The sequence below is a fragment of the Labrus bergylta genome, chromosome 18, assembly GCF_963930695.1.
Source record: "Labrus bergylta chromosome 18, fLabBer1.1, whole genome shotgun sequence".
Lineage (NCBI taxonomy): Eukaryota > Metazoa > Chordata > Actinopteri > Labriformes > Labridae > Labrus > Labrus bergylta.
In genome coordinates this window covers 11,005,434-11,033,272 of record NC_089212.1, presented here as the reverse complement: position 1 = coordinate 11,033,272, position 27,839 = coordinate 11,005,434, and the positions used below count along the sequence as shown (strand labels likewise).

The window sequence follows — 27,839 nt, the reverse complement described above, 5'->3', positions numbered from 1 at the left end:
TTTGGTCATCTTAACAGTTGCAATGTGCATTAGTAGACTGTCTGTTTGTATTGCCTCCTGGGTTCTTTATTAGCTTACAAGGAAGAAAATATTCTGTACAAGAGAGGAGCAATTTTTAAAACCTGTGTGGAATGACAATGAGCGCTGGATCCGCAGCGTGAAGAGTGAGGTGATGAAATGACAACAAAGGTGAGGGAATCATCAGCATTAGTCACAGTGTATCACTGTCTGACATTACATTCTGCTGCTATATGTCTATCACAACGCCACTCTCAGGTGCGTTATTTTTTACAATTTTTTTTGTCTGATCATGTGCCTTTGGGATAGTGCGCACTGGAAGCAGAACAGACACACTGCATGATTTATGCAAAACTTGCAGAAGGTCTGTGAAGATATATTCACAACATATTCAGCAAACATCTCTGAGTTTGACACACTGCATGGAGGAGAAATGAAAAATGCTACACTCACAAACTGAACTAAGATAACAAACCCAAGCAAGAGCATATCAGGCCAAGCTGTTTGTATGTTGTCTTACACATACTATTCTAGCAATCATATCACTAAAGTAGGTGTCTGCTTTGGCATTTTATGGTTTATTTTTTGCAGTTTCATGGATCTATTAGGGATGATATAAAGCAAAAAAATTGTATCTTCTGATTGTATAACCACATCATAATTATTTTTACTTGTATTCTATTTCCACCATCAGTCAAAATATTATCTTAGTGTTTCATCTTTTTTAATTGAGGAATAATAAACTATGCAACTTTGATAAAGCAATGCCTTAAGAAGCTTTGAGCATTACCAATTTAGCGATCTAAGGATGTATGTAGATTTATGATGTCCCGGGTTGTATAAGCTACATTCCCTTTTCTGGCGTGACACCTGTGGGAAACTGTTTCTGTAAAATGTACACAGATATCTTATACTGGGGAATTTTCCAATCAATTCTTCATACAACTGTAGTAATAACCTTGGCTTATGTGATGTGATATTCATACAGCTCCTGGGATACTTTCCACATAAAAAGAATTAAGAGGTTGGTGAAGCCAAATTTGCTTTTACCAGCATAATTTGCTTTTACAGGCTAATTGATAAAGAACACATAGCACCTTTTAGAAAATTAAGACAGTTTCCCCCATACAGTATAATCTGCTCAGAAAGTAGTTATGTCAACTCATGCTGCACCTTTTTGCCTTTGATCAGCCTATTGCGGCTATTTAAGTATCTCCTAAATTGACTTAAGAGTTTTCTCATAAAGAAATGAAAAATAAGGGGAAAGATGTTATCTGTCTGCAATTTAGAGAAAACACCCTTGTTTTCTTCTTGAAGGTGAACCTCCACACTGAACTGAAGCCTTGACTTGTAAAGGCACTCATCATACACCGCTCCAAAGCAGAGAAAGAGACGGATTAAAAAATAGTGTTTTCAAACAGCATGTCTGGGATATTTTTTAAATTGTCACATTGAGAGTTTGGTGGACACGTTTCATTCAGGAGTGAAGTTGCAACATTATTGCATTTGTCATTTGGTTTAGTTTGCTTTCACTCTGAATTTAGTCAAGTGCACCAAAGCCTGGCAAATGTTATGTACTGTAGCTGCCCGTCACTAGTTGCGGCTGTAGCTCCGGTCAGTGGCTGCTGCCATCCAACCTAATGCTGCAGCATGACCCCACAGTAAACAACCTGACAGTGGAAGAATGGCAACCCATAGTAAAGAAAAGCCTGGCAATACCGGTATGTTGATCTATAAAATAAAGATAAATTTATACATCAACTGTGTCAGGTTAAACTGGAATAGAACAGAGTAATGTGAAACCACATTTAGCACAGGCTTGTGGACATCACCTGCAAGGCAGACTGAAGGCCGGTGCTGTTAGCAATGCCAATGTTAGCCACGCTCTGCAAACCTAGTTGACTTTGTTTACAGACGGCCAAATTCAACCAACAATGCACTGCTTCTTGGTTCACTTCCCTTGTTTGAATCGCGTTGTCACCTACGGTGAACCAAACTGTGGTAGACTTGGAAGGGAACAGAGACCCTACTTTTTTTTTTTTAAGATTTATTTTTGGCCTTTAATGGAGAGATAGAAAAGTGGATAGAGTCAGAAATCAGGGAGAGAGAGAGTGGGGAATGACATGCAGGAAAGGAGCCACAGGCTGGATTTGAACCTGGGCCGCCCACTTGGAAGACTGTAGCCTCCATACATGGGGCGCGCGCACTAACCACTGCGCCACCAGCGCCCCAGAGACCCTACATTTGTAGGCTGACCAGAGTTTGGTTCTTTGTTGCACGCCATAGTACGTTTAAACTGTCACACCACACCACACCAACCCAAACTAAACAAACTATCTGACAAAGTACACCAGAATTCGTTTCAAAGGGACCAATCAGCACAGGTGTGAACGCACCCTGAAATAGAGGTCTGAATCTAGGTGGTAATTACTGTTTTCACATTCTGCTTTAAAGAAAGAGGAGGAACGGGTACCTTTAAAGGGGGAAAACTGTTAATTAGCTTTCAAAAATCTCCTTTCAAAAAAGGACTCTGGAAAAGAGGGTTCTGCCAAGCATATGTCAAGCCAAAGTACTACAGTATGACAATAAAATAAAAGAGCACAATTGGGAGTAAAATAAGAAGAAAAGTACACTTTGAATAGTGCCTCTTATTGGATAAAAAACATTTAAAACAGTGGGAATGACGGCCTAAATAAACTCTGAGTATGAACAAATCAGATGATAGGTGACAACAATTTTTGTTGTGTGTCGTGGTATTAACCTAATACCACCTTTAGGTGATGTGGGCTGTAAATGGGGTGTACGGAGTGAGGTGAGAGAATGAGGGTCTTAAAGATCACAGAGATAAAAAATACAGTTATCACGACATACAACACACAATAAAAGCTGTTCTAACCTAAAACCTTTTTTGAGTAGCCCCTGCAGAGTTACATCACTGTACACTATCATAATGGGCTTTGCACACATAAATGCTAAAAAAGGTTGATGATATCTGTAATAATGCTAATGATAACACAACCCTACTTCATACCCTTGAAGGGAAAAAGCTATTTCAAATAGTCCTAACCTTTCTGCAAGTGATGCTACATTACTCTTTTTTAGTGCATGTGCTCTGTCTAATTTTATCAGAATCTCAAGGATTTGTTTATGTCGTCATCATCTCGTTGTATTTCTGCATGACATAGCTGCTTGTGTTTATTTTTCTGTGGCTTTGTCTTCAGCTTGTCTCATCATGTAATCCTCTTATAAGACTTGCTGAATAATTCTGCTACCGATCATCCAAAACAAAAGCCCACTTAGAAGAATACACTGAACACTGTTTAATAGTTTGAGACACTGATATGACTATTCTTAAAGGGATGCTAATGAACACAGGATTCATCTGTCAACTTTTTGATACTGATAATGTGGTAGGGCTCTTGCACGAGAAAACTTCTACCATTTCTAAATGGACTGTGATAAGGCAAATAAATAACAAAAATTATATTGTACGTTACAAGAATAGATACTAAATTAAGATAGGGTCTTATTCTTTAAACTACAACCATAAAATAGGAAAACAGAAAGATGCACATCTTCAAAACATCCTTTTATCAAGGTAGTTCTACTTCATGTAATTAGGCTTTTCTTAGGGATTTTAGGGATAACATTATTTATAGACAAGACATATCTAGAAAAAGGGGGATTAACATCATCACTTGGACGTCTATAAAGCCATTATATGCATATTCAGAAACCTTTTGTCTAAAAGACCCTCAGTGGTTGCTTAAAAAATCTCATTGTCCCCAGGATTGATCCCAGGGGTATCCCACCATGGGGGAACTAAGGTGTGTGGGTTTAAACTAATGTATAGACTGCAAAGGTTTTGAATGGAATTTTTAAAGGTTTTTTTCAGATAATTTAATCACAAATGTCCATGTGGTGACATTTGGTAACTTAAAGATTTCATGACACAACATAACACTGAGAATTGTTCAGTAGACTTTGTTCAATTCGCAGCATCTGACTTTGAGGGAAATAAAAACACAAGAAGAGCTAAACACTTTGCATTATAAAAGATTGCATATGTGCTACCTCTGAGTGTCCAGCAGTTCCCTGGGTCTGATGATGGCCTTGACCAGGGTGTCAGGCCGCACTGATTTCTGAGGGGATGTCTTGGGGCTGGAGTCCGACTCTCCACTCTCCTCATCCCCCATGGCTTTAACGTAGCTGCTGCTTCGCATGCGACGACAAGGGATCTCGTCATCCTTCCCTTCGCCTGGGTAGCCCCCCCAGTCATCCTGGGGCACCTGGATGGCATGGGGAGGGTAAATAGTCAATGTGATAATAAATTATTTTAAACTACTTTGAGGGAGCACAACAAAATTGTAATATAACCACTGAAATAAATTATATAAAAGACAGATATGATAGCAAATAGCTGCAAGTTACTCATGAGTGAGACAGAATACAAGACTGATGAGTTATGAGTTGTGTAACTAGCTGCCTGATAGAGTAAATCTAGTATTCACTCTCGGTTAAGCCACCAACGTCTTGGGTAACACCATTTTTTTTAATCATCAAAATGCTGTGCATGTTCACCATCAAGTCCACCTTATCTTTGTCTTTCTGTAGATTGATAGGGATCAGGAAGTCCACTGATATTTGAAAAAATTAAGTGTCTGTTTAAAGTTATATGGTGCTCCAGTAACCTTAAACTGGCTGGGTCCTGCAAGTAAGAAGTCAACTCCTGAGGGTCAGGGGGTGACTGCTGTGGATCCTGATCAAGCTCCTCAGCCCCTCCCTCCACCCATATCACTGGCAGTGGAGCCCTGACCTTGAAACCCCACTGCAACCCCTTACCCCACATCCTAAGCACTGCTCAAACCCTCACATCTCACACAACGACCTGAATACGCACATCAATACATTCATTGAAGAATACTCAGACACATAAACACCCTTCTCAATCCTCTCTTCTTCCTCTGAGAGCACCAAACAAAGCTTACCTTTTCCCCTTCTCTTATCCTGCTCTCATCTTTTTATCTCTTTCTATTTCTTGTTATTCTTAGTCTTTTAAAAAAAATACATTATACATTACTGTTTCATTACACCTTTGTTTATTGTCTATCAAGTCTCCTTTAGTGCTCAGTATTATGCAACTGTCTTACTGTCCTCCTACACTGTGTCTTGTAAGCTCGTTTTTTAGATAGTCTAGCACTTGAATGTTTCACACTTTTGTATAAAAAAATACAGTGCTCCAGTTGAACAAAAATTGTGAGGTACCAGATTGTCACCAAATACAATGACCTAAAAGTTGCTTTAAAAAAGTGTTGGCGTGCAAAGTAGACCTACACATTCTTTGTGCGTTTGTTAGTACAAATGAAAACTCTTACAATTAACCTTTTCCTCAACCAGCCTTGTATTTTAGAGATACATTTTCTTTGTGATTTTGTAATACGTCTTTGAAACATTCGATAGTACTATTAGTGTCTCATATCTCCACTTCTGTTCTACAACGACTTAAAGTTTTCTTAATCATGCTTGCCTTCTTCGTGAAACAATGGTGGGGCTTAGAAAAACATCGAATGTGCTATCAATGTGAAAAAAGTGATAAGTTCCAGTGATGAAGTAATGGGCAATTTGACCAACATTTGATATTAACCCCTATACTTCTGGCAGAGTGTCAGTTACACAGGTCCAGCATACTAAGTCAATGCACATCAAACCCTTCTCTCAGCTTCTGTAGCTGCTTAGTGTTAAGGATAGTCTATTTACACACAGAAAACCATCTGGCTAGTTTGGCTAGGTTACAAACTGCTAAAAAAATGTTGATTAAAACACCTTTAAATTCTGCCGTGCTGTTGATCATAATTACTGCCAAAGTACAGCCTGACAATAGCGAAATGGAGATATCTTTTCCCACACTGACATTGCCATGGCATATGGAAACCTGCCATCAAGACAAGCCAGGCAGTTTGCACTTTGCAATTTTCTTACACTCCTTAAACCAGGTAATTGAGTATCCAGACATCAGCATCACCATTACCCCATTCAGAGGGAGAACAGTGTGTCTTACTTCCAATTGCTGCCTGTCTTGACTACATATGTAGTGGATATTTCACACTGAATAGACATCACCGTTTCCGTCTCACATGTGGATTGTGTAGCGAACAGAACATCCTACATCCTGGTCTTCTGACTGTGTTATGTTGAGGTTTACATACTTTGACATCAGTCAGACAGACGATTTTATATGGGAATTCTGTAGCTGGAATAATAATCAACAGATTAACTCTGAATACAAATCAAGTTGTGCATAATTATTTTCTCAATCTTGGTCTTGGTGTGAAAGAAAAATGTGACTCCATTATCATGCATGTCATGATGGAACATTAATGTAACATTATTACATGATCTTAATAGGTTTCTATATTGGTGATGGTGGTTTAGCTTTTGCTCGGCCAATTCCCCTACACACTACGACAAACTGATGGTAATTGTTCACAAGCTCATTACACATAGTACCACTTTCGCTTACTCTCTGACTCACACACACACTCTCCTTTTGTTAAACAGTAGACTACAAACATTACAACAGAGTTTAATTCCTGTAACGATAATAGCAGCTGAGTCAGCGACTAAGCCTCTACAAGCTCACACACAGAGGCAGACAAACCTCTTTACAGTTATACATATGTACAAACCTCTCTTCCTTTGATTTCTATTTTCATTTTTAGATTTACCTTTTTGCACTCTGCTGAATGGGCATGATGGTCAGAGGCTTTAGGTGGACATGCATTTCAATGGTTGATGATCATAAAATGTGAATTTGTCAGTAATCACTAAATTCTGTGGGGAAGTTGAAAGCTTCTCTGACTCTGTTTCCATCTGTCACTTTGACATCCTGGCAGTGAGATCAGCCTCGGCACAGTGCCAATCCACCTGCCTCTAGATTTCATTAAGGTAAATCTAACTTTGGTCCATATTCCTCTGACCTGTCTGTAAATCTGGAGCAAAGCAGCTTTGATGAAGAGTTTTTAAAATAGCCTCCACTCCACTATTAAATTGTCAAATAAATGTTTAACACTGATTTCTTGTTTTCTGAAATGTTCTCTGCCAGTCAGTGACTAACCCAGAGCTCACAGAGTTCCCAATGATGGAAAGCAGCTGACTTGCTGTGGGAAATGTCAGAAGGAGATAGGCTGCATCAAAATGTCACTAATGCGTCAGAATATACGGCGGTGATTATTCTCGAAAGCAAATGTCATCTATTGGAAAATAACAACTGAAGTGTGAAAACATGAATACAGGAGAAATCAAAACAGAGATAATCCATAGAAACACAATGCAATGAAGAAATAAAACTCTAGGTTTAAAATACATGAAAGGAAAGGGGAGTTCTGAAAATGTTGTAATGCAGACTATCCAGATATGACATTCATCAGCAGCAAGTCATTAAATTAATAAGAAAATATCGTCACAGTGATGCTAAATTGACTAACCTCTGGCATTAGATAACGCCTACCCACAATAACTATTCTAACATGTCACATCAAATCAAAACGACATGAATAAGTGATCAATTATGGCTTTATTACAGCCCACTCTTTGTTAATCACAGAGGAATTGTGGGTCAAAATGGCCATTACCGCTTATGTTTCATCTATGCTGTGGTATTAGCCTGGATCCCCATGTCTGAAGGGGATTATCGCGAGTCCTCAAGAGCTGTTTAAAGCTCAGCAGCAAATTTCACTGCAAGGCTTTAGTGTTACATCATGAGAAAAAGGTAACGGCAAATTATCTCAATAAAGAAGCACAGAAAGATAACTCTTACCCCATGCAGGCAAGGACACAGACATGGGTTAATGAATTAAGAATACTGACACTTTCTATCCCAAACATGCACAGAAGTGAACCTGCACGAACACGTACACATCCAATAGACACAATCTCACACACACTGATAAAAGCCATTCGTCTCCCCTCCAAAGACAGGCATGCACCGACTACCAAATGGAGTCGATGGGTTAATTAAGTCTTGAAGGGGTTTGATATTTTTAGACATCTAATTAATGAACGGAACGCCAGAGGACAGGCACAAGCTGTGGTGAGATTTGTTTAATTTGGATTTTCACTGATAAACTCGGTAGATTCAAGGGTGTCTCCCCCCTGTGAAGATAAAGAAAGAGCAGGGGCAGTTAGCACAGCCGTATTGACTGCTGTGGAAACATACACGGTGTTTCAGCATGCATGGCGGAGCTGGAGCATTGACGCTTGTCAATGTGGAGCTCACCTTGACCTTTAGATCACACACAGGGACGACAAGTGTATGCTCTACCAGCCCACTCCTCGTGCAAATACTCTGTTTCCTTCAGAGGAGTTTTGATGATAATCATGTCGTTAATTAGCGTGTGCTGTTCAACTGTACATTTTTGGCAATTAAGTTAAGTTCATTGAGAATATAAGCCAAGGTTTGTGGGAGTAGTGTGAAATTTCACAGCTAAAGTGTGAGGAGTCATATTCAAAGTTAACTTGGATTTTCTTGAATAAATTGGACTGTGCGCTTGAAAAAAAACAGACAAGACCTTTGGGGTGAAATTATTTATTTGAAATTATTAGGAAATTATTTAAATATAGACAAAACTATTTACACAACAGCTTGTTCCATCCAAGTATCTGATTGGACAAGATACATTCCACGAGACCTTTAACTTTGTGTATCACTCCCCCTCATGTCTTCTGAGTTATGTTAATTGACTTTACAGCCAGCTGTCATAACTGAGATTTAATAAACTGGTGTAATGAAATCCAACAGGCAAACACACCACTGTCAACATAAGTTTTATTTCCTTCAACGGCAACAGAAATGTATATCATTCAAAATAGCTGGTCATGACAGCTCTCCATAACTGAAGCAAAAATATTTGAGCTCTCCCTACTGACTGGCGGCAGTATGGGTCATAAATCCCCCCCTCCTCAAGATTAACAGATTTTGATTTTAAAAAAAAGATCCCTGAGGGAAATTCTGGTGTTACACTCTCTGTTATTGGGAGACATGCTTCTCACACTCAAGTGTCCAAATCACACACATGCCCAAACAGGACCTGTGGACACTCATTAGTAGATGTCAGAGTGGGGCTGCTACACACTGCACTAGAGCAGTTGGGGGTTCGGTGCCTTGCTCAAGGGCAGCTCTGTAGTACTCTGGAAGTGCCCTGGCATTTCTCCAGTAACCAGACCAACTTCCATATTATAATCCAAAATGGGACTTGAACTGGTGACCCTTTGGTTCCCAACCCAAACTATTGTCGCCACGGACACGGGTCAAACAATAAAATCAAAATACTTGTCTGCAGTTTTCTCAAACATGGTTTCTGTCATTATAGTTAGTTATCATGCTGATTTAAAGCCACATGTGCCTAAGTTGCCACCCGACATTAAAGAGGTGCAAGAAAAAGAGGTCGCAATCATGTGGTAGGGATATATAATACATATGTACATAATATGTAAGAAGGCTTACAGATGTTTGGAGACTTGGAAACAGCCGAAATGAGCGATAATGCAAATTAAGAAAACGCTGAGCCTACCAACTCAAAACAAGGAGGAAACATTGTAGACAAGAAAAGCCCCTCGACCTCAGTAGTTTGGAGATATTTTGGCTATTAATTAATCCAACAGAAAACAGAGCAGTCTTCTCTGCGCACTGTTCCGAAGACCTGTGCCAGCGAACTACAAACCTTCTCCAACATTTGAAACAATATCACCCATTAGAACACAGAAACCCTGAAAGCAAGAACTTACAGTCCCAAACGAGTGTTAGTGGACCCTCAGCAAGCACCGGGCCAGTGTTCCTGCCCAGCAGCAAACTCTCATATCAGTCTTTTCCAGCACCATGCACTGTGCTTATGATTGTGAAATGTTCTTCTGTTCAAGTGGAGTTTGTCATGTTCTGACAATAAGGAACGGTTAAACTACAATTGACCATTTCTTCAACTTTCACTCAGGAGCAAAAATCAGAAGAAAAGAAATGACTTGACACTTTTATCGTGATAATTAACCATATCCACTGACATTAATAATTTTATCTTGATAACACATATTGTCACATTGCCCAGCCCTACTTGCAGGTAATACTTTTGATTCACTGTTTTACAACAGGACGAGGTGCAGACGCGTTGGTCATCTTTATGTACAGTCAATGGTGCAAACATACACAAAATAGCAAGAGTGCAAGAAAATGTTTGTTTGGCTTTGCACCAGTCCAGAACCAGTCAACAAGTGGAACCAGTTCTGTGTTGAGGAGTGAACAAATGATTTAACAAAATTAAGATCATATGTTGCTTATCAAAGTTAACAAAGAAAAACTCCCAATGTAACGGTTTTATAAATGCACACTCAAGGCTGCGCTGTTGTACTGAATATGAGCACACTTCCGTCAACCTCATGCCTACAGATCTGAGCAGTGATGATATTTTCGTACAACAGCACTCCCTCTTGTGTGATGTTTCTTAACTATATTAAAAAAATTGATGCACATCATGTCACTGCCACAGTTCTGAACTTTTATATTATGCCCGTTCTGTTCTGGCACTTCAATTTAGCCAAATTAAAAACACTGGTGAAATGTCTCACTGTCAACGTGAAGACATTTTCTATACTTAGCTGTGCATGTCTATCTTCACTGTCAGTGCTTGGATTGTTAGCTCTGTAGGAGAGCACAGGGAGTGCAGTCAGTGTGTATCTATAAGCATGTGTGTGTGTGTGTGTGTGTGTGTGTGTGTGTGTGTGTGTGTGTGTGTGTGTGTGTGTGCTGAGGTAGGCAGGTCTCAGCCAATGCTCCTGCAGTGCAGCAGTGCATTTCATTGATTAACTCTGCAGCTCTATCTATACACAGCACCTCTACCACCAAGAAACATAAGTCACTGCCATTAAGTTAAAAAAACAGAGCGAGATAGATAGAGAGAGGGGACAGATGGAGGGGATATTGTGTAGAGAGATGGAGTAATGGCATGAGATAGTTGAAGAGAGAGAGAGAGGAAGGAAGGGAGAGAGTTAGAGAGCTCTTAAAGGTCCAATCATTGGTAATCCCACCCACCAGCCTCCAGCCCCTCATTTCCTCCCACAAGATTTCTTGGCTACGCTGTGTGTGTGTGTTGGAGAAAGTGCTGTTTCCTTTTTTTTCTCTACCTGTCTCCTCCTCTACCTCACAGGCGAGAATGAAACCATGGATTTCTTACAGGACCTGAAACGGCTACCACACACCCACCACCGATTCTTCTTTTGTCTCTCTTTACACATATACGTCCACACATGCAGTAGTTTACAGCCTGTGTTTATCTTGTCTTCATCTTGTTTATTTACTGACACTTGATATCAGTTGTTTGTCCAAAAGTGTCAAAAGACAAGCTTGATGAAGAGAGGGATACAAAACTGTAAGAATTTACTCAAATGCATTAGTGTATGATATGGGCTCACTCGGATGATTTCTCGATAATGAAAGCTGTCCACACTGTGTAAGTACACCTCTTCAAAGCGTGCCATGTTCAAGGAGGAAGTGTACCATCTTTCAGCACGGATCGGAGCACAGTCAAACGAACTGGACTTCAGGGTTGAAGCGTGCTTGGGCCACGGTATACCTATTGCCTAGTGTGAATGGGCCCTAAGAAAGCCACTGTAGAACTTTTGCCTTTTTGAGACTTAATCTCAGCGAAATGCTAAAACATGCAAGGATCTTTAAAATAGTTTCTTTATCTATTAACTTGTAAATGTTCAAATTGTTTCTTGCTGCTCTAGAAACAGCATTCTCCTGCTAATGGTAACTTGGGCATATCATTTACTTAGAATAACAAAGCTGCATGTTAGCAGGTATATTGTTTTACAATGTTTACCATCCTGTTAGCAAGCTAATATGTGTTGGTTAACACTGGACTAGATTAAAATATTTTTGGATTGCCATTTACTGTCTGTTTTTATGTTGTGTTTTCTTATTTCATAGGGTTATTTCAGCACAGAGCCTAGCCTACATGAGGTAACATTTATGTTTGTGTGCTGGTCAGTTTGTCCCTCTTGGCAAATACACTGCGAAAACACTTTTGCAGGAATTAAAGAGGACATATTATACCCCTTTTCTACCTTTTCAAACAGTCCCCTGTGGTCTAAATGAAACATATGTGCTGTGTGAAGTATACTATTATTTAGACTGAGATTGGCAATCACCATTTTGTTTTGGCTTTATGAGAAAGACAACAAGCTGTCAAAATTAGCTTCAAACTAGCATCAGACATAAAGTCGTCAGTTAAACGCTGAGAAGCAATGACAAATGTCAGTCCATGCCATAGGTTGAAGGCTGCATTTCAAAGGCGATAGATTTCAGGCTACAGGCTATTTTCCAGCTCCTTCCCATGAGAGAAAGTCAACCAATGATATATGCGTTTGTTGTTCCTGCTGTTGGCTCTTTTATTTTTCTAGTTTTTTTAAATTCAAATTCCTTGTTTTAATGCTGAATTCCTGTTTTATTTGTGGCTTCATAAACTTTTCTTGGATGCTTTTTTCCGCTTTACCATACTCCTTGTTATGTGCTTCTCTTGGCTACATTTGCTGCTCTGAACATTGCTTGCAAACCAATAGATGAAAGAAAAACCTCCTCTCTGCGCCACCATACATGCCACCACACAGACTAGATTTAAAAACTCTGGTACAATCCTCAATAGCACTTCCTAACCAAGGTTTATACCATAAAGTACAAGCCCACAGGACAGAATCCATCAATTAATTCACCACAGCTCTAGTGTGTTCTAGACAATGGAATGAAAAATCTTTCAGACAAACCTTGAGGAACAGAAAGAAAAGTAAAGTCCAAAGAAACATTTTCAGAAAGATCTATAAAAAAGAAAAAGTCAAAGACAATGATTGATTCATTTGGAAGGCAGGAAAAAAGAGAGATGACAGGGTGCCCACTCGCTGTGACACCCAACATAAAAAAAAAGGCAAGACACATGTCAGAGGTGCATACACGTGACGTAACCCTATCCATGGGACTAAAGTCAAATGGCTAGTGACAGGTCTCAGTAAATGTGAACATGCACATTTTTACTTCAATTCAAATCAGCATTGTTCAATTTAAAGGTTTCTGAGACGCTGTCTACATGGTGTGTGATCTAAAACATTCTCATGCCGACGCGTTCAATTGGAACAACAGTGTGACCTGCAAAAGCAGTAAATTAGTTGCGGTTTATCTACCTGAATGAATAACTTTAAAAATCCAACTGATTCAGCAATATCTCTTTGGCACAAGTTCTGTTCAAACCTAACCTCACAATGCAGTCAATACACAGACCACAACTTTAAATGAAGAAACAACAAAGCAAGGCTCCACATTATCCAGATCATAATTCTCTACACAATAGAGACTGTTTTGTCATGAACGGCTATTTATAGAGACTAGAGAAAGAAAGAATTGTTGTCAAGAAAAAGGCTATTAGATAGATAGATCCTTTTACTACAGCAGAAAATATTGACACTAGGCCCATCAATAGAAGGATTCCATTATGGTCAGCTATTATTATTGATTTGGCCTGTAAAAGCAAAAGCCTACAAAAGGAGATGTGTTAGAATGTGCGGAATAATTGACATTTTAATGGTTCCAGCCTCCTTGTAGAATCAACAGTAACTTAAGGTTTCAGATAGTTTAACACAAATAGGAGCGGCTACTTGCAGACACAGTGGTAACCACAAAGCGATGCTGTCCCCCTCAGGCAGCAGAGATGAGTAACATTTAGCTTTAAAGGCTGTCTGATCCCGGAGTTTCTGGGACAAAATCTTACTAAGTAGTGCTTCATGCGCTGAAAGCTATCTGGGAACCTCTTATTAAAAAGGGTAAGGAACCTGTGTGTGTGTGTGTGTGTGTGTGTGTGTGTGTCAGTGTAGCTTTCAATCATAGTGCAAGTTTGATTTTTGCTACTTTGCACTTCACTTTTTGTAATTTAATCAGCAGTCTTACTGCATCTCAAACTCCACCTTTGGCAAGCCAACATGGCAATTAATTGGCTTATTAAATCCCTCTGCTATGCCTTATCAGCAGAACTATCAAAGACTAATCCTCCCTTTGTTTTACAGCGCTGTATGCAGGAGAGGAACAGAGTAACGTTTGCTGGAGCAGCTGACTTAATCAAGCCTGAGGATTGTCGGTAAGACAAAGTTATTGAGCTGTAAAGTTGCAGGCAGGGTGTAGGGAAGGTGTAGTAGGCATGGCTTACAGTTGGTACTGCAGTCGAGGTGTATTTACATGCCTCATTTGGAGAGCGAGCATACGAGAGAATGCACAATTTTTAATGAATTCAGCCTGTCACCAACAGAAGATGAATGCTTTGCTACAAACACCTCCTTTCATCAACATAAAGGGAACAGTCAAAATTGGACAATCATTTAAACTATGTGTATGTGTATGTGTGTGTGTGTGTGTGTGTGTGTGTGTGTGTGTGTGTCTTGTGGAGGGCCAATTGGGGCTAATTTGTGAAATGACTTAACCAAAGACAAAGAGCGATGGCTAATGCCACATCTGATTCTCCCACATTTGTCATTGCAGAGAAAGGGCAGCCAATATAAATCCATCTCTGTCTTCCTCAATGTCCAGTTAATCGATCTCTCATACACACACTCACGAGCCTTCTGCACGCATACAGACTAGCATCCAGATAGGTTGGATGAGAAGAATTCTGCATATCATTCAGTACAACACTTTTCAGCACAAGTTTTTTTTTTTTAATTCTTCTTCTGTCATCAACCAAGGACGCAAATAAGGTGACTAGCACATCATCAAACCATCTGGTATGTGATAATCTGAAGGAAAATCACCTTCCCACACACTTTCACTGACACATGGACAGACAGTGATGTCACACACTTTCCCAGGATACAGTTTATGGTGTTATAGAACAGACAGTTGTGCGTAATCCCAATTCAGTAGCAGCATGAAGTGTAAACTGCTCAATGTGACCCCTTGGTGTGAGGAAAGTATCATCCCTGACTACTTGCTCTATCTCTCTGAGGTTATGAGCAGCTTCTGTCGCCATGGGGAGCAACAACAGTCATCTCCTCTCAGTTTCCTCCCCCTGATTCACAAAGCATCTCAGCGAAGGCACAGACCATGGTGGTATGTATCATCAACTTTCTCTCCCTCTCTCCTTCGAAACATCTTCCAGCTCTCTGAGAGGGCATCGATTCTCTGGGGAGGGAAGATGTGTCACCCCAGCACGGATTGGATTGATAACGCTAGGCTAAATATAGCCCTGCGGCAGGAAGGAGGAGAGGAGGATATTTTTAGAAGTGTTTATAGTGCCGCGACTTGGACACTACCTCTGCTGAATGACCAAGTGGAAGTAAAGGAAGGAGGTGGGGGCACTAAACACACTGTGACTCCCTCATTGAGAGATTGCTGCACTTAGTGGGATTGTGGAGCGGGAGGGGACGACTGCATCTCATTTGCCCAAAATGCTAATCATATATGTTTCAAGCTGCAAAAATAAAAAAATCCTCCTTGAAGACTTTTTCTTATGACATACGCTTAGAATGACTGGAGTCGTTGGCTCCATTGGCAGATCAGAGTAATCTATTGACTCTCTGCTCACAACAGTCTCTTATCCATACAAAACTATCTGCTTAGACCCAGTCCAAGTCCTCTCTCTCCGTGTGCTGAATTGCACACTTTATTTTGGCTGTAGGCACTTCTTACACGATGCTATCAGAAATCACATCGTATATATTGAGCAGCATTATTACAGACTTTTTTCCCCTGCTTTTGCAACTTATAAGCATATCATTTCTGTCTTTCTTATGCCCTTCAGCATGTATATAAAACCAATGAGACACGTCATTGTAAAGTGCTGACTCACTCCAAATTGATCCCAGAAGTGCTATCATGGGCCTGAGTTAAATGCTAACCTATTTCAGGGCTGAAGCCTATGCAAAATCGAAGCAAACAAAATGCTTGAAATCAAACAGTGATCTAGGGTCTCTTATTCCCATATTTCCAACTCTTCCCCTCTGGTGCAGATCATTAATGGAATCAATTGATTTGTCATGCTGTGCTAGTCCTTTCAACTGCCAGCTACATGCTGAGCCATTGGACATGTTCACAATGTGATACACAGGGCAGCCAAAATCACAACACTGTCTTCACATCAATCAGAAATGCAGCTTAGATGAGCGAGGTTTTCTTCCCAGCCAATTTACCAGCAATTTCTGCCACAAAGAATGCTTTGTTTTGTGTTACAATACAGGAAGACACTTTCGACTGATGTTTTTTTCAGGGCTGCAATGTCTCGAGAAATTTACATTCTTGTAAATGGGTGCTCAAATACTGTACTGAAGGATAACATTAGTGTTTTAATTACATTTTTAATTGTTCCTGCTATTTTTTGGCTCCATCCAAAAGCAACATCTGCTCCTGTCACCCACACACTCCAAAAGCCAATTATCAAGCCATCAACATTTAGAAAAATAAGCTTTGTATATCAGTCTTTGGCATCAAAATGGATGTGCATCTAGAACTTGTCCCCAGTTTTCCTCACTCTTCTCTTTTTCCTTAGCCTCTGTGTTAGCTAACCTTGTATTTGACATCAAACTAACACAAATCAATCTGAGGTTAGCTGATTGCTAGCTTGGGGTTAATCTGATTGGCCAAGTAAACCAAAGTCAATGCTCATGTAATCAGGGAATTATCTGTTGGGTCAACTATTTGTAATAAATTCTCATATTATGATAGCAATGCAATTGCCATTTACTGAAAAAACCTAATCAGCAGCTGAAGTGTTGACTGGAAAATTATGGTTCACATGGGTGCTACTGCTGGGGAGACACAAGTCCATTGACACAAAGCAAGAGGCCAAACTCACCTGTAGATAGTGACAGGGCCTGAGGTTGGGCTTGAGGTCAGTGGGCATCATGGGCTTCTCCAGGTTAAGTGAGGACTTCCTGTATGCCTCCTTGGCTTGGCTGACCGTTAGTGTTGACCAGGAGCTTCTCTTCATGAACTTTCCCTCGGGTGCCATGCTTATGCTCTCACAGGCTGAGCACTTGACATCGTTGTTACTCTTGGATGTCTTTAGTGAGAGGTCTCCAGCAAGGTGGCCATGCATGGAGTCAGGGTAGCAGTGGCTGATGTGGTCCACAGGATGCCGTGACATGACGCTCGGTGTTCTGTACGTGCTGTCACTGTCAAGATTATCATCTGAACTCCACCAACCTCCTGACCGTTGCTTACCACTGCCGTCAGATTTACGTTCTTTGCTCTTGCTGCGTTTGCTGTGTTTGTGGTGGCCTTGGTGGTGGTGATGGTGGTGGTGTGAGCCGTCCCGATGGGAATCGCTTTTGGTACCGTTCATCTTGGAGGAACCTTCTAGGGAGTGTGACTTTGTGAAGAGCTTCTGTACTGAATGAACTAAGTGGCGTATTCGCCCTGGGCTTTCATTGCGCTGCTCTGTAGTTGTGGTTGTGGTGGAGGTGCGTTGGTATTGCAGTGTGTGGAAGCCATCCCTGTGCAGCGGCATTTGCTTCTCAAATTGATCCAGGAGGTTTGCTGGGATTCTGTTCATTTTGCCACTGCCACCATGGGAGGAAGAACCCCCATCGTCTCGGGATTCTCTGCCGCCAGAGGTGTTGCCACCGCTGTCCCGCGAAGCGCTGCCGTAGTGCATGCGGGGGAAAGTGCTACTGGAGATTGAGTGGTCAGTGGTTGACATGGACACTGGCATCACCATGCACTCGGAGTGGATGGAGCTCCGCGGGGAACAGCGATGGTGACCATCAAGGGGGCAGCTCTCAGTGGGGCTGAGGAGGTAGGAGTGGGGCCGTGAGTTGCCATGGTGAAGGTGATGGTCCAGGGAATGGTCGCAGTCAGCAAGGCCGCAGGTGTGGGCTGAGGTGGTAGAGGTGAGCTGGAGATGGGCAGGGCGGCTGCCAGAGAGACCCTTCATGTTCCTGGGTGGAGGTGAGTAGCTGTCCTCATCGAAGTACTGCGAGGGCGACCATGAATACTGCTGGTCTGAAAAGAGAAAGAGAGACAATATTAGATCACATATATGGATTCTTCCAAGAAAGGGTTACACAGTTCATATTCAATTTGTAAGAGGATAAAGCCTGGTACAAAGGTACATGTCTTTACACAGGTTGGTAATAATAATTCACACTTTAAATTAGGGCTGGGTGATATGGACCAAAACTCTTATCTCGATATTGTTTAGCTGAATGGCAATACTCGATAAATCTATCTATATTTTTTACTTCCAAAAAATGAATAAAAGAGCTATTGAAACTGTTAATAGGCTTCTGCACTGAATGGCCTCTTTCATTGTTTAGACACATGTTTCTTCCTGTGTACCAACTGTGCAAAGCTGTGAAAACAAATAGTATTGTATTGTATTGTTAATACAATCTAAGTAAGTTCTAAGACAAATCCACATGGCTTGAATGCCAAATGTGTTTTACTAATAGTCGCCCTGCACAATCTCAAGATGGGCATGAAAAATTACAAATATAAACTAAAAACAGGTGAATTGGTAACTCCACAGATGAAACTTATGACGATATTTTAATGCAACATAAACTATATCGTATAAATGATATTATCTTACCTATATCTTGTTTGAAATTATATGGCTACATCTTAAAAACTGGATGTATCACCCAGCCCTACTCTAAATCCCCACATCTTAAATTAAATCAACATATTGTACGGACAACATGTCAGTTGTCCTAATTTTTCCCCTTCTCTTCTGGTTGTTTTGGCATACTGCTGAGGAAGACAGGGGAAACAACAAGAATGAAAGAAAGAGAAAGTCAGGCAACAGGCCTGCACACCATTTATCCAATGCAAAGTGAAATAATAGCCTATCACTCCCTGGTGCTTGTGTCATCCGTCAAATCCCTGAGGAGATATCTGTGAGGTGTATGGCCGGATAGGCGCCCTTGAAAGCCGATCAAGAAAAGCACCTGCCCTCGTTCTTTTCAGTTGGCCACGCACTCTTATACTGAAACCCAATTTGTGAGATCGGTCACTGAAGGCGGATGTCCTAACGATCTATTCCAGTGTGTTTAATTGAACCAACAACAGGCTTACTTTGTCTTCATGCCTCAATGTAATTATAATGTCCTGAGAGGATGGGGGTTAGAAATCCACATGTGACAGGGCGATATGTTATGTATGACCCCCTAAATAAGAACCTCAATCCTTTGATTTAATTGTGTATAATGTTTTAAACTATTAAAACACAATAATCCTTGACTTAAAAATGAAAATCTCCATAACAGCACTGTTTAACAGGTTTTGTCTTTGAACAAGAGCCTATTTAGTTTGTTGATCTAACTGGAATTTTTAATAATGGGAATATGTAGTCTAATTTTGTATTATGAACTAAAAATTTTGATACAGTTGAGATTTCTTCATAACCTGGTTCTCAGAGTTGAATCCTGCAGTAGAAACCCTGTGTGATTATTCAATTTTATCTCCATACTGCCTTGGTAATTATTGGGATTAAACAAACAATGCATAACCACATCCATCAGTATTTCAGAATCAATGCTATAAAGTCCCCATGAAACAGAACTTCGAGAGTATCTATCTGCCGTGTCATGACGTATTTCCAACTAAAACAGGATAGAACCAATCACAAGATAGAAGGCGTACATAATGTATGGATGAATTTGATTTGGCTCGTGAGCTTCAACAAAGCTTTTTAAGTGGTCTAAAAGTTAATAAATTCCCTATGAGGAGTGCAGGATGAGTCAGATATTTGATTTGAGTCACAGAAGACTTATTACAACTATTTAACTGGAATGAGTACCCTTGTAACCATTGCACATTTTAGAGAGGTGCAATTCCCCTTCAAGAGTCTGCCATGAACTATTCTTTTTGTTATTAACCTGACCTGGAATACAGGGTAACCTCGCTGGGCCCTTGATTTAAATGTCTTTAGCTAGTGGGAAGAGCAAATGTGTGAAAGGTTAAGTATTTTTTACCTTTATCACATAATTAAAGTGGTCATTCAAATTAGTGGCAATTACTGTGAAACTGCCTGATCTGTCTCACGAGGTCTGTGAGACATACACTTCTAAGGCTTGAGACATTTACAGTGTTCTCTTTATCCTTTTTATGTAGAGTTGGTAGCCTACCAAAGTCCAGGTCTCAGAGATGAACAGTTTAATTTGCTTCAGTGGTCATGAAACAGTCGATTTCTCATGTTGATCATACTGACAAGTAGTTTCCCCATTAAGTATGGATGCCTAATGAAGGTTTTGCACACTAAAGGTTTCCTGTTTTAACTTGATGTGTACTCTTCCATGTGATTATGTTTGTACCTGTCTGTAAAGGCAGTACAAACATAAAATATCCTCTTCATTATTACATCTATAAAGCTCTAAGAAAGTCCCTAATAGTTGACAAATAGAAAAAATCTCTAAGATCATAAGAATGATTTATTGTGTGGTGAGTGTATTGTGATTAAGGGTCGATGTTCCTATTTAGCATGCAAGTTGTATATAATGAATTCCATTAAACTACTTAATAATGATGTCTAAGATCCGAACCCCTAAGGTGCAACCCTGCACTCTTGTAGACCTCCAACAGTCCAAATAAAAGAACAAATTTACATGAGGATCTCTACCTCTACGTCTTGTGCTAAATGAATCAACCCTCAAATCATACATGAAGGATAAAGGATAACACATGTCTTCTTCTTTTCTGGAAGGGCCCTTTTTCTGTGGGCTACCAAATGCCCTTGAAAAACATAAAATGGACTACAAAGAGGTTAATTCAGGTGAACTTGCTTGGCCCAGGTCAGTGCTGTTCACCGCTTGCTCATAATTGAAGCAGAAGGGTGATGGTTGCCCTATTGATGGATGTGATGTTGCAATTCTGTCTGAAGTCATGTCACCGTCTTCCTCTATGGCCTTTCCCTGACAGCTGACTATTTCTTGAGGTATCTCTGGGAGCTGCGCTGAATAAATTATCTACCGGTAGAGTTATGGCATTCCCTGGGATTATACGACAGATGACAAGACTCATCCGCCCTCCGTCTCTCCTTCTCATTACTCACCTCTTCCTCTGTTGATACCAACGTTTTGTTAAAGGACAGAACAGCGATTTAAAAAGTAAGTCCTACAAAAACATTTTGAAGGTGATTTTATATTAACTCAAGTTGGATTGAGGGAAGCAGCTTTCTTGGTGCGACTGCAACCTTCTGGCACGTCCTCTGCAAACAGGGAGACAAGTATCTGTGTGACATCTGTGGACAGGGAGAGGGCTTGTTGTTTTTACACTGATACCAGCACCTGCCATCACATTATCAGCTTGCTGGCAAGGGTGCCAACTGCTTGGATGGGCTGCTTGGATTGAAGGTCAATTGAGAAACCTGATGGCAATGAAATTTCAGGACAACATCCAGCAGGAGGATGGGACTTTAGGAGTGTTGTGCAGCTTTAGGCACTTTTTTTAGGCTGCATTAACTGTGCTGAGAGACCTATTACTAGTGACGTTTATATTTTACCTGTAAGGTGCATGTTTATCAAGCAGTTTCACAAGTCTGACATGAAATTGTTTTCCACCTTTTTACTCTTTCAAGTCAGATTGCCTTCATGTTTAACTGTCATTTAGCCAATGAAGAATTTTAAGAAGGCTAGTTTGGAAACCACAGTAATGTTAAGCATATTTATGGACACTTTGCAGCACATGAATATGCACTGGGATCCCCTTTCTCATGTTTCATCTTTGTAATTTAGTTTGTTGTTCATTTGTAATGTGGTTTTTTATTCCATACCTAAGCACCTGTAATATCTTAGTATGTTTATTCATGTTTAAAAATAGTCTCACAGGTACCTTGAGTAATATAGGAGGCTTTAAAATGTATGGGTGGGGGGGTTGGTGCACATAGCTGATAGAAATCTCTACTAATATGCATAAAAAAGGACCACCTGTAATGCAAATCAGTCAGATATGTGGTAGCTTGAATTAATACCGCAGTTCTTAAAGTGTCACATCTGCGGTGTTTAGCTAGTGAGGATGTCAGCAGTGTAACCACCTGTAACCTGCTTTAATTTGAACTGTCATATTTGAAGAATATTGTCAAAGCGACATTGAGAATCGAAGTGTAAGCAGATATTTGTTGCATTTTGTTTGAGGGAGCAACAGCGTTTAGTAAACGTGTCATTGAGGAAACAGAGATGTCCAGTCATGCTAATCTGATGTGATTGTGTGTCCAGACGGAGCACGAGTTTACTGTTAAACTATAAGCATGCCTGGAAATTCCTTTTTATGTATTAAAAGTGCAACACTACTGACTGAAGTCTGTGGCATCTCAGCTTGTTGCCACTGGGCCCTGAAGCCGAATGTCACACTGCTTTATTTATTGTTTCTTCCCGTTTTAATCTCAAGATTTGGTGTTCAGAGAAATATTCTGCTCCCACTAAAAACCATGTGAACCATGAATACTGATTTGACACTTAGAGACTTGATTTGTAATTGGCTATTTAAATTAGACTTTTTCTGAGGTAGCTCTACCAGACACAGACTTTCTGAAAGCAAAAGAGGAAAGAAGTCTTCCCTTGATAAAGAAACATTTCCCTGGTAAATCTTGCTTAATACCTGAGCCAGTATCCGGCACTTTAATATTGTCCAAACCCTCTGGGCTCCACGGTGATAAACACACTTAATACCTGACTCGAGGTGTGGAGGGAAGAGAAGCGGAGTCAGAGGAAGAGGCTCATTTATTAAGGGCCTCTGTTTTGTGTTGCTGCTCTGCCTGCGTGCAGAGTGTGAATAAAGGTCGTTTTGCTCCTCTTAACACATTAGCATTTAAATAGCATTATATCTGCACTGAGTATCACTGACAGCTCCCACTCTTCCCCTGCCTCAGACCTTAACCGGAGTTGAAAACAAAGTTGAAAGATAATAAAGTGCCGGACTAGACTGAGAGATCAAAAGGCATGCGACCTTCAGACCTGCCAGTGGTTCGCATGGCGGCTATCTGCAGCACTATTTAAGAGAGGATTAAGACAAAGACGTCTACGAGGATGAGTCCTCGTGCAGAAGTAACACATGAAAGACTTGTGTTACACTCCCTCCAGTAAACAAAATCTGAATGACAGAGGTCGCAAGTTGGGGAATTAACAAAACACTGAACCTGGAGTTTACACTGTTTACATGATTCTATATTTTGTATATTCAAATAATTATTTTTTTAAACTTTACATTATATTCTATTTTACTGTATACATGTGTATTAGTAATTTGAGTGTTTGTTGCATGGCCTTGCGGAACAGTCTTCACATTTCACTGCACATCTGTATGAGCATGTGACAAATAAAAATCTTGAATCTTGAACCTTTTACAAGAAGGTACCACATAAGTGGACCTTGGGGTTCTGTAAGGTGGAAGAAGAGCATAGCCCTTCAAACCAACCACTAATTCTATCAAAATGATAGACAAGCTTAAATTGGAGTCCAAAACAAATGATCAGTAGGACTCAAAGAACAAAGGGGTCATGGAAGGAGTCGCAAAATGGCTGAAAGAAAAATATATTTCCAACACACACCCAAAACTGATTCAAAAACAAAAACACAGAAAAGCAACTGATGTTTGTTGACTCTCTGGATACACACAACCAACTGAACAAAGAAGCATTCCACCTCCCTATATGGCCTCCCAGCCCAGCTGATTGTCATCAGCCATCAGGTGAGGAGAGCATCACAGGTGCAGTCAATAGCTTCTGACGAGCAAGGAAACCAGTGACAGTGAATCTATCCATAACACTTGGGATCACAATTTTTTGTCAATTCAAAGTTTTCTGGCATCAAACACCCAAAACTGCTTTACTACTTTATAGTGGTGGCTAAATAATGATACTAGTTTACTGTAAAATACCAATTATTAAGATTCCATGCTAGTTCAATCACTAATCAATACTTGAATCAATTTGTAATACATTTGTAATTTGAATTTTATTGACAGTAGAGAATCTGTCAAATTAAAATCTTAAAGGAGATGAAAAAAAAAGCAGCGTTGAAAACTTCTCCAAAGTTCATTTCAAGTCTATGCTCTTACTTTTTGTGGAGAAAAAAAAAAGATATTGTTCACCTAATGTCAAAGACAGGGAAAGTATGAGTTAAGCAGCAATGATAAAAAGTTGTATTTTTTACTTTAAAATCGCCTGGCCTAGGTGATACTGCAGCTTTATTTCCAACTGGCCAAAGGAAAGCCACACTCCTTAATTTCCGAGCAAAACAAATCGATAGAGCAGCTTTCTTATCCATCTCCCAAAGGTTAAATGCAGTCTCCTAAGAATTCTGTCCTTTCTTCAAAAAAATAAGAGGAAGGGGAATTGTGTCCTTAGCCCTCGGGCCAAATCAGCAATGGTCTAAGCTATTAGATGGAGAGGGAGGCAACAGATAAAGAGGCACAGTAGTAAATGTGTCAGCTTTGCAAGACTCACGGTATCTACCATAACGGCTCAAATCAAACTAAGGCTCCGGCTTACAGCTTTGGCATATATCCTGCTCACTTGTCCATCCTGGTGACAGCACAGGACGATTCATGCATACTTTACATTTCAAGTGTGAAATTCGAGATGAAAATGAATGCAGCATTTTAGTTCTTAATGCATTTCTCCACTAACAGAGCTATATAAGACTGCTGCAGCAATTTGGAGCCAATCACTTGCCACTAACATTTTCCCCCTATTAAATATCTCAATGAGTATGACACCTGAAAGGCAGGGAAATAAAATGGATCCTTTCCTGTTTGCTGCTCTGACTGATGCTTAAGCATGAGAGGAGAAGTTTGTATCGTTATTGTTGGGAACGCCCTGCTCTCTTGATCTTTAATACAACTCATGATGTGATTTAGTGGGGAGCCATTTTTGTTATATCTAAACCATGACAATGATTTCCACTCTTGAAGAAAAGCAGCCCAGACACACACTTTTTGTGAAGCGACACATGACTTTAGAGTCCATGATTCACTTTGTCACCGGTGTTAAAACAATGAAAAACATTCTGAAAAACTGCTCTGTCACAAAGGCTGTGGTTCAAGATGTTTTTCTTTTCAAAACATCTGACTAAATGTCCCATCGCATAAACAAAGATGTCATGGTGAAGTATTGCTGCTCTACAGAGAGGGTGTGCATATCTAAGAGCATGAGTTATGTCTGCATACAGGAGAAAAGTATTTACAACTGGCAGCTGGTGTGTGTGTGTGTGTGTGTGTGCATATGTAGTTGTATTATTATAAAGTTATGTATGATGTGAATATGACAGACCACATCAGTTGTCCAATCACATTAGAGGATAAAACTTTTGAACAATATCAATTTGCTACCAATGACAGTGGAATGGTCCAGGGAAATTTGAGACAAACCAATAAGAGAAAAGCCTCAGGTCAGTTGCTTGGCAAATGTTGACAGACTACCAGGCGTATTGTACACATTATCCACTGCAGTTAATTTCTGTTTGGAGGGGGCTTGGCCACAGGGCCCCTTGTTCACAAACTGAGACTGGTATTTACTGGTAACCGAGCTCAACTGAATGATCTGTTCCCATTGTCCAATTTAAAATAAACACTGAAGCAGTTGAAAGTCACAGAGATGGATGATGCGTCTCCATCTCATTCCGTTAAAATACTACCCGCAGCAGGCGCTGATATTCCCTTCTGCACCACAAAACGCTCATTAAGCTTACCAATACTGTGTTTGAGAAAAACATTTTGACGTGTATTTTGATCATCTAGTTTGACCAACCTCTCTTCTGTTACAATAGAGATGAAGGCTTGGTGACCTATACCAGCAAGTCATTAGGGGGAGCTCCAAATGTTTTTGTTTTTGTTTGTTTTTGCTTCACTTTTGGAGAGTTGTTGTGTTGGCCATCTTTTGATATGGTGTCACCAGATGAAGGGCATGGCTACCTGTGATAGACCAGTTGTTAAGAAAGGCAGCTATGACGGAGAAGTATCAATGTCTATCTACTCTGTTGTCCAGTCAATTCTGTTTTGAAAAAAGAATATTGTATGGCAACTATAGAAAATGCCAAAGTGAAGCCTTCAAAACATGAGATCACAACCAATGTGTACTGAAAAAAGGAAATAAGGATGCATTCTCTAAGCTTCATTCGTGTCACTTTCATGAGAGTGTTGAATATTAATTCTGAGGTCCAACCTTTAAATCATTTTGAATAAGTATTGTTAATGACAATGATTTCAAGATATGCAAATGAAAGACTGACTGTGACAAGTGGCAAGTCTACACTCTCAAATCAGTGTAAAGGTTGAGCTACAATAAAATCTGTTGGAAGGGAAATAGCTAATAAAACATAATAAAACCATTATGTAATCCAAATGTCTGCAAATCTGAGTCATGAAGACGTTATTTTTCTTGCAGAAAGGAGATGTAGAGAAACATTGCTGGGAGGTAACAAAAAAGTCACATGCATTCTCAACTCCAACATGCACCAATGCACACGCTCACGTTTAAGATCACAGACGTGCACACTGGCAGTAGGGTTCTGGCTGCACTAAGCTTGAGTGGCTACGCTAACACAACGAGAGTGCTGTCTGGATTTGAGAGATGGCAGCCAAAGCCCGTCCACCCCACCCCACCTCACCTCCCCACACCTCCCCACACCACCACTACCCTACTTTCACAGCAATTAATGCCCGCACCTCACCATCTTTTTTCCCAACAGGGTAGAGGTTTGCCTGCGAGTACATAGGGAGAGATTAGAGCATTGAGAAGCTAGCGGAGGTACGCTATTGTCTGCTGAGCTCTTGTAAACAACTGTTATGATTAAAGGAGTCATAAGTCTGCATGTTTGGGGAGAGTCTGGGAAGATAACAGGTACAGGAGACAGTGAAATTATAGTGATAAAGAAGGAACAGGAACTTCAACATTACGTATGCATATTCCTAACAAAGAGCTCTGCACATAAATCCATCATGCTTAGCACTAATCTCTTGAAAAACTGATTAGGCTATTGGCAGGCTGTCCCAACAAATGACAAAAATGACATTTTTTGTTCTCTAACACCCAATTTCACCTACAGAGTAGCGAGCTGACGGCAGCCATAGTATTTAGCTGCAGAGAGATTATGGTGGCTAGATAAGGAGAAGCGGCTGAAAGTCTGAATACTTATCGTCAGCCCGCTAATGACGAAGAGTGTTATCTGCTGCGCTCAGCTCCCCGCTCTCTCTGTGCCAGTCAAAGTGGGGATGGAATGATAGGTGACAGAGAGAAATTTAACAAAGTGTCAGGATCAGCGTTCCTTGTTCCCACCAGAATGACAATACTTGAAGCTTTTTCTGCTTCAGACCTTTCATGGCTTTCTATTTTTGTACATTGGAATTTGACAAAAAAAAAAAAGGACTGGATGTTAAATGTGTTTTTTAGAAATCTACATCTAATCTCATGGTTATTCCATTGGTCGCAACATCTCAACAGACGCATGTTTCCAAAATGTCACCATATCTTTGCATCGTTTCTCACTCAAGCAATTGTAAAAGATTCATATGTTTACATGAATCGTCTTTTTGCCTTACTAACTCAAAATACGATCTTTTAGTCATTTTTATTGGATACAAAGATCTTAACACTACATAATGTACTCCATAACATATTGTAAGTCATAGTCACTTCTTCCCCTTTTTTCGTCTTCTGTGAGTGTTTCTTTAATTCTTCTTGCCGTCCCAACCCCCTCGCCCCCTTTTAAACGATTCCCCTGTGTGAGAGGTGATTGTCATCTGTTTTTGGCTAATTTATTACCTTAACCCATCCCCTTATTGATCAAATTATTTGTGTATATTTGTA

At 40.2% G+C, this 27,839-nt stretch overlaps 1 protein-coding gene across 3 annotated transcripts in view; it reads right to left on the bottom strand.

Annotated features, from left to right (window-relative positions):
- The window catches only part of dlgap2a (discs, large (Drosophila) homolog-associated protein 2a), a 131,001-nt gene that overhangs the window by 41,844 nt on the left and 61,318 nt on the right, over positions 1 to 27,839 (bottom strand). For all 3 annotated transcript variants that reach the window (XM_020649851.3, XM_065966375.1, XM_065966376.1), the window contains 2 exons: positions 16,893 to 18,040; positions 4,093 to 4,307 (listed from right to left, as the gene is read on the bottom strand). In XM_020649851.3, coding sequence (XP_020505507.3) covers positions 4,093 to 4,307; positions 16,893 to 17,972 — 1,295 coding nt within the window. In that variant the 5' untranslated portion in view covers positions 17,973 to 18,040. The remainder of the gene's footprint in view (positions 1 to 4,092; positions 4,308 to 16,892; positions 18,041 to 27,839) is intronic.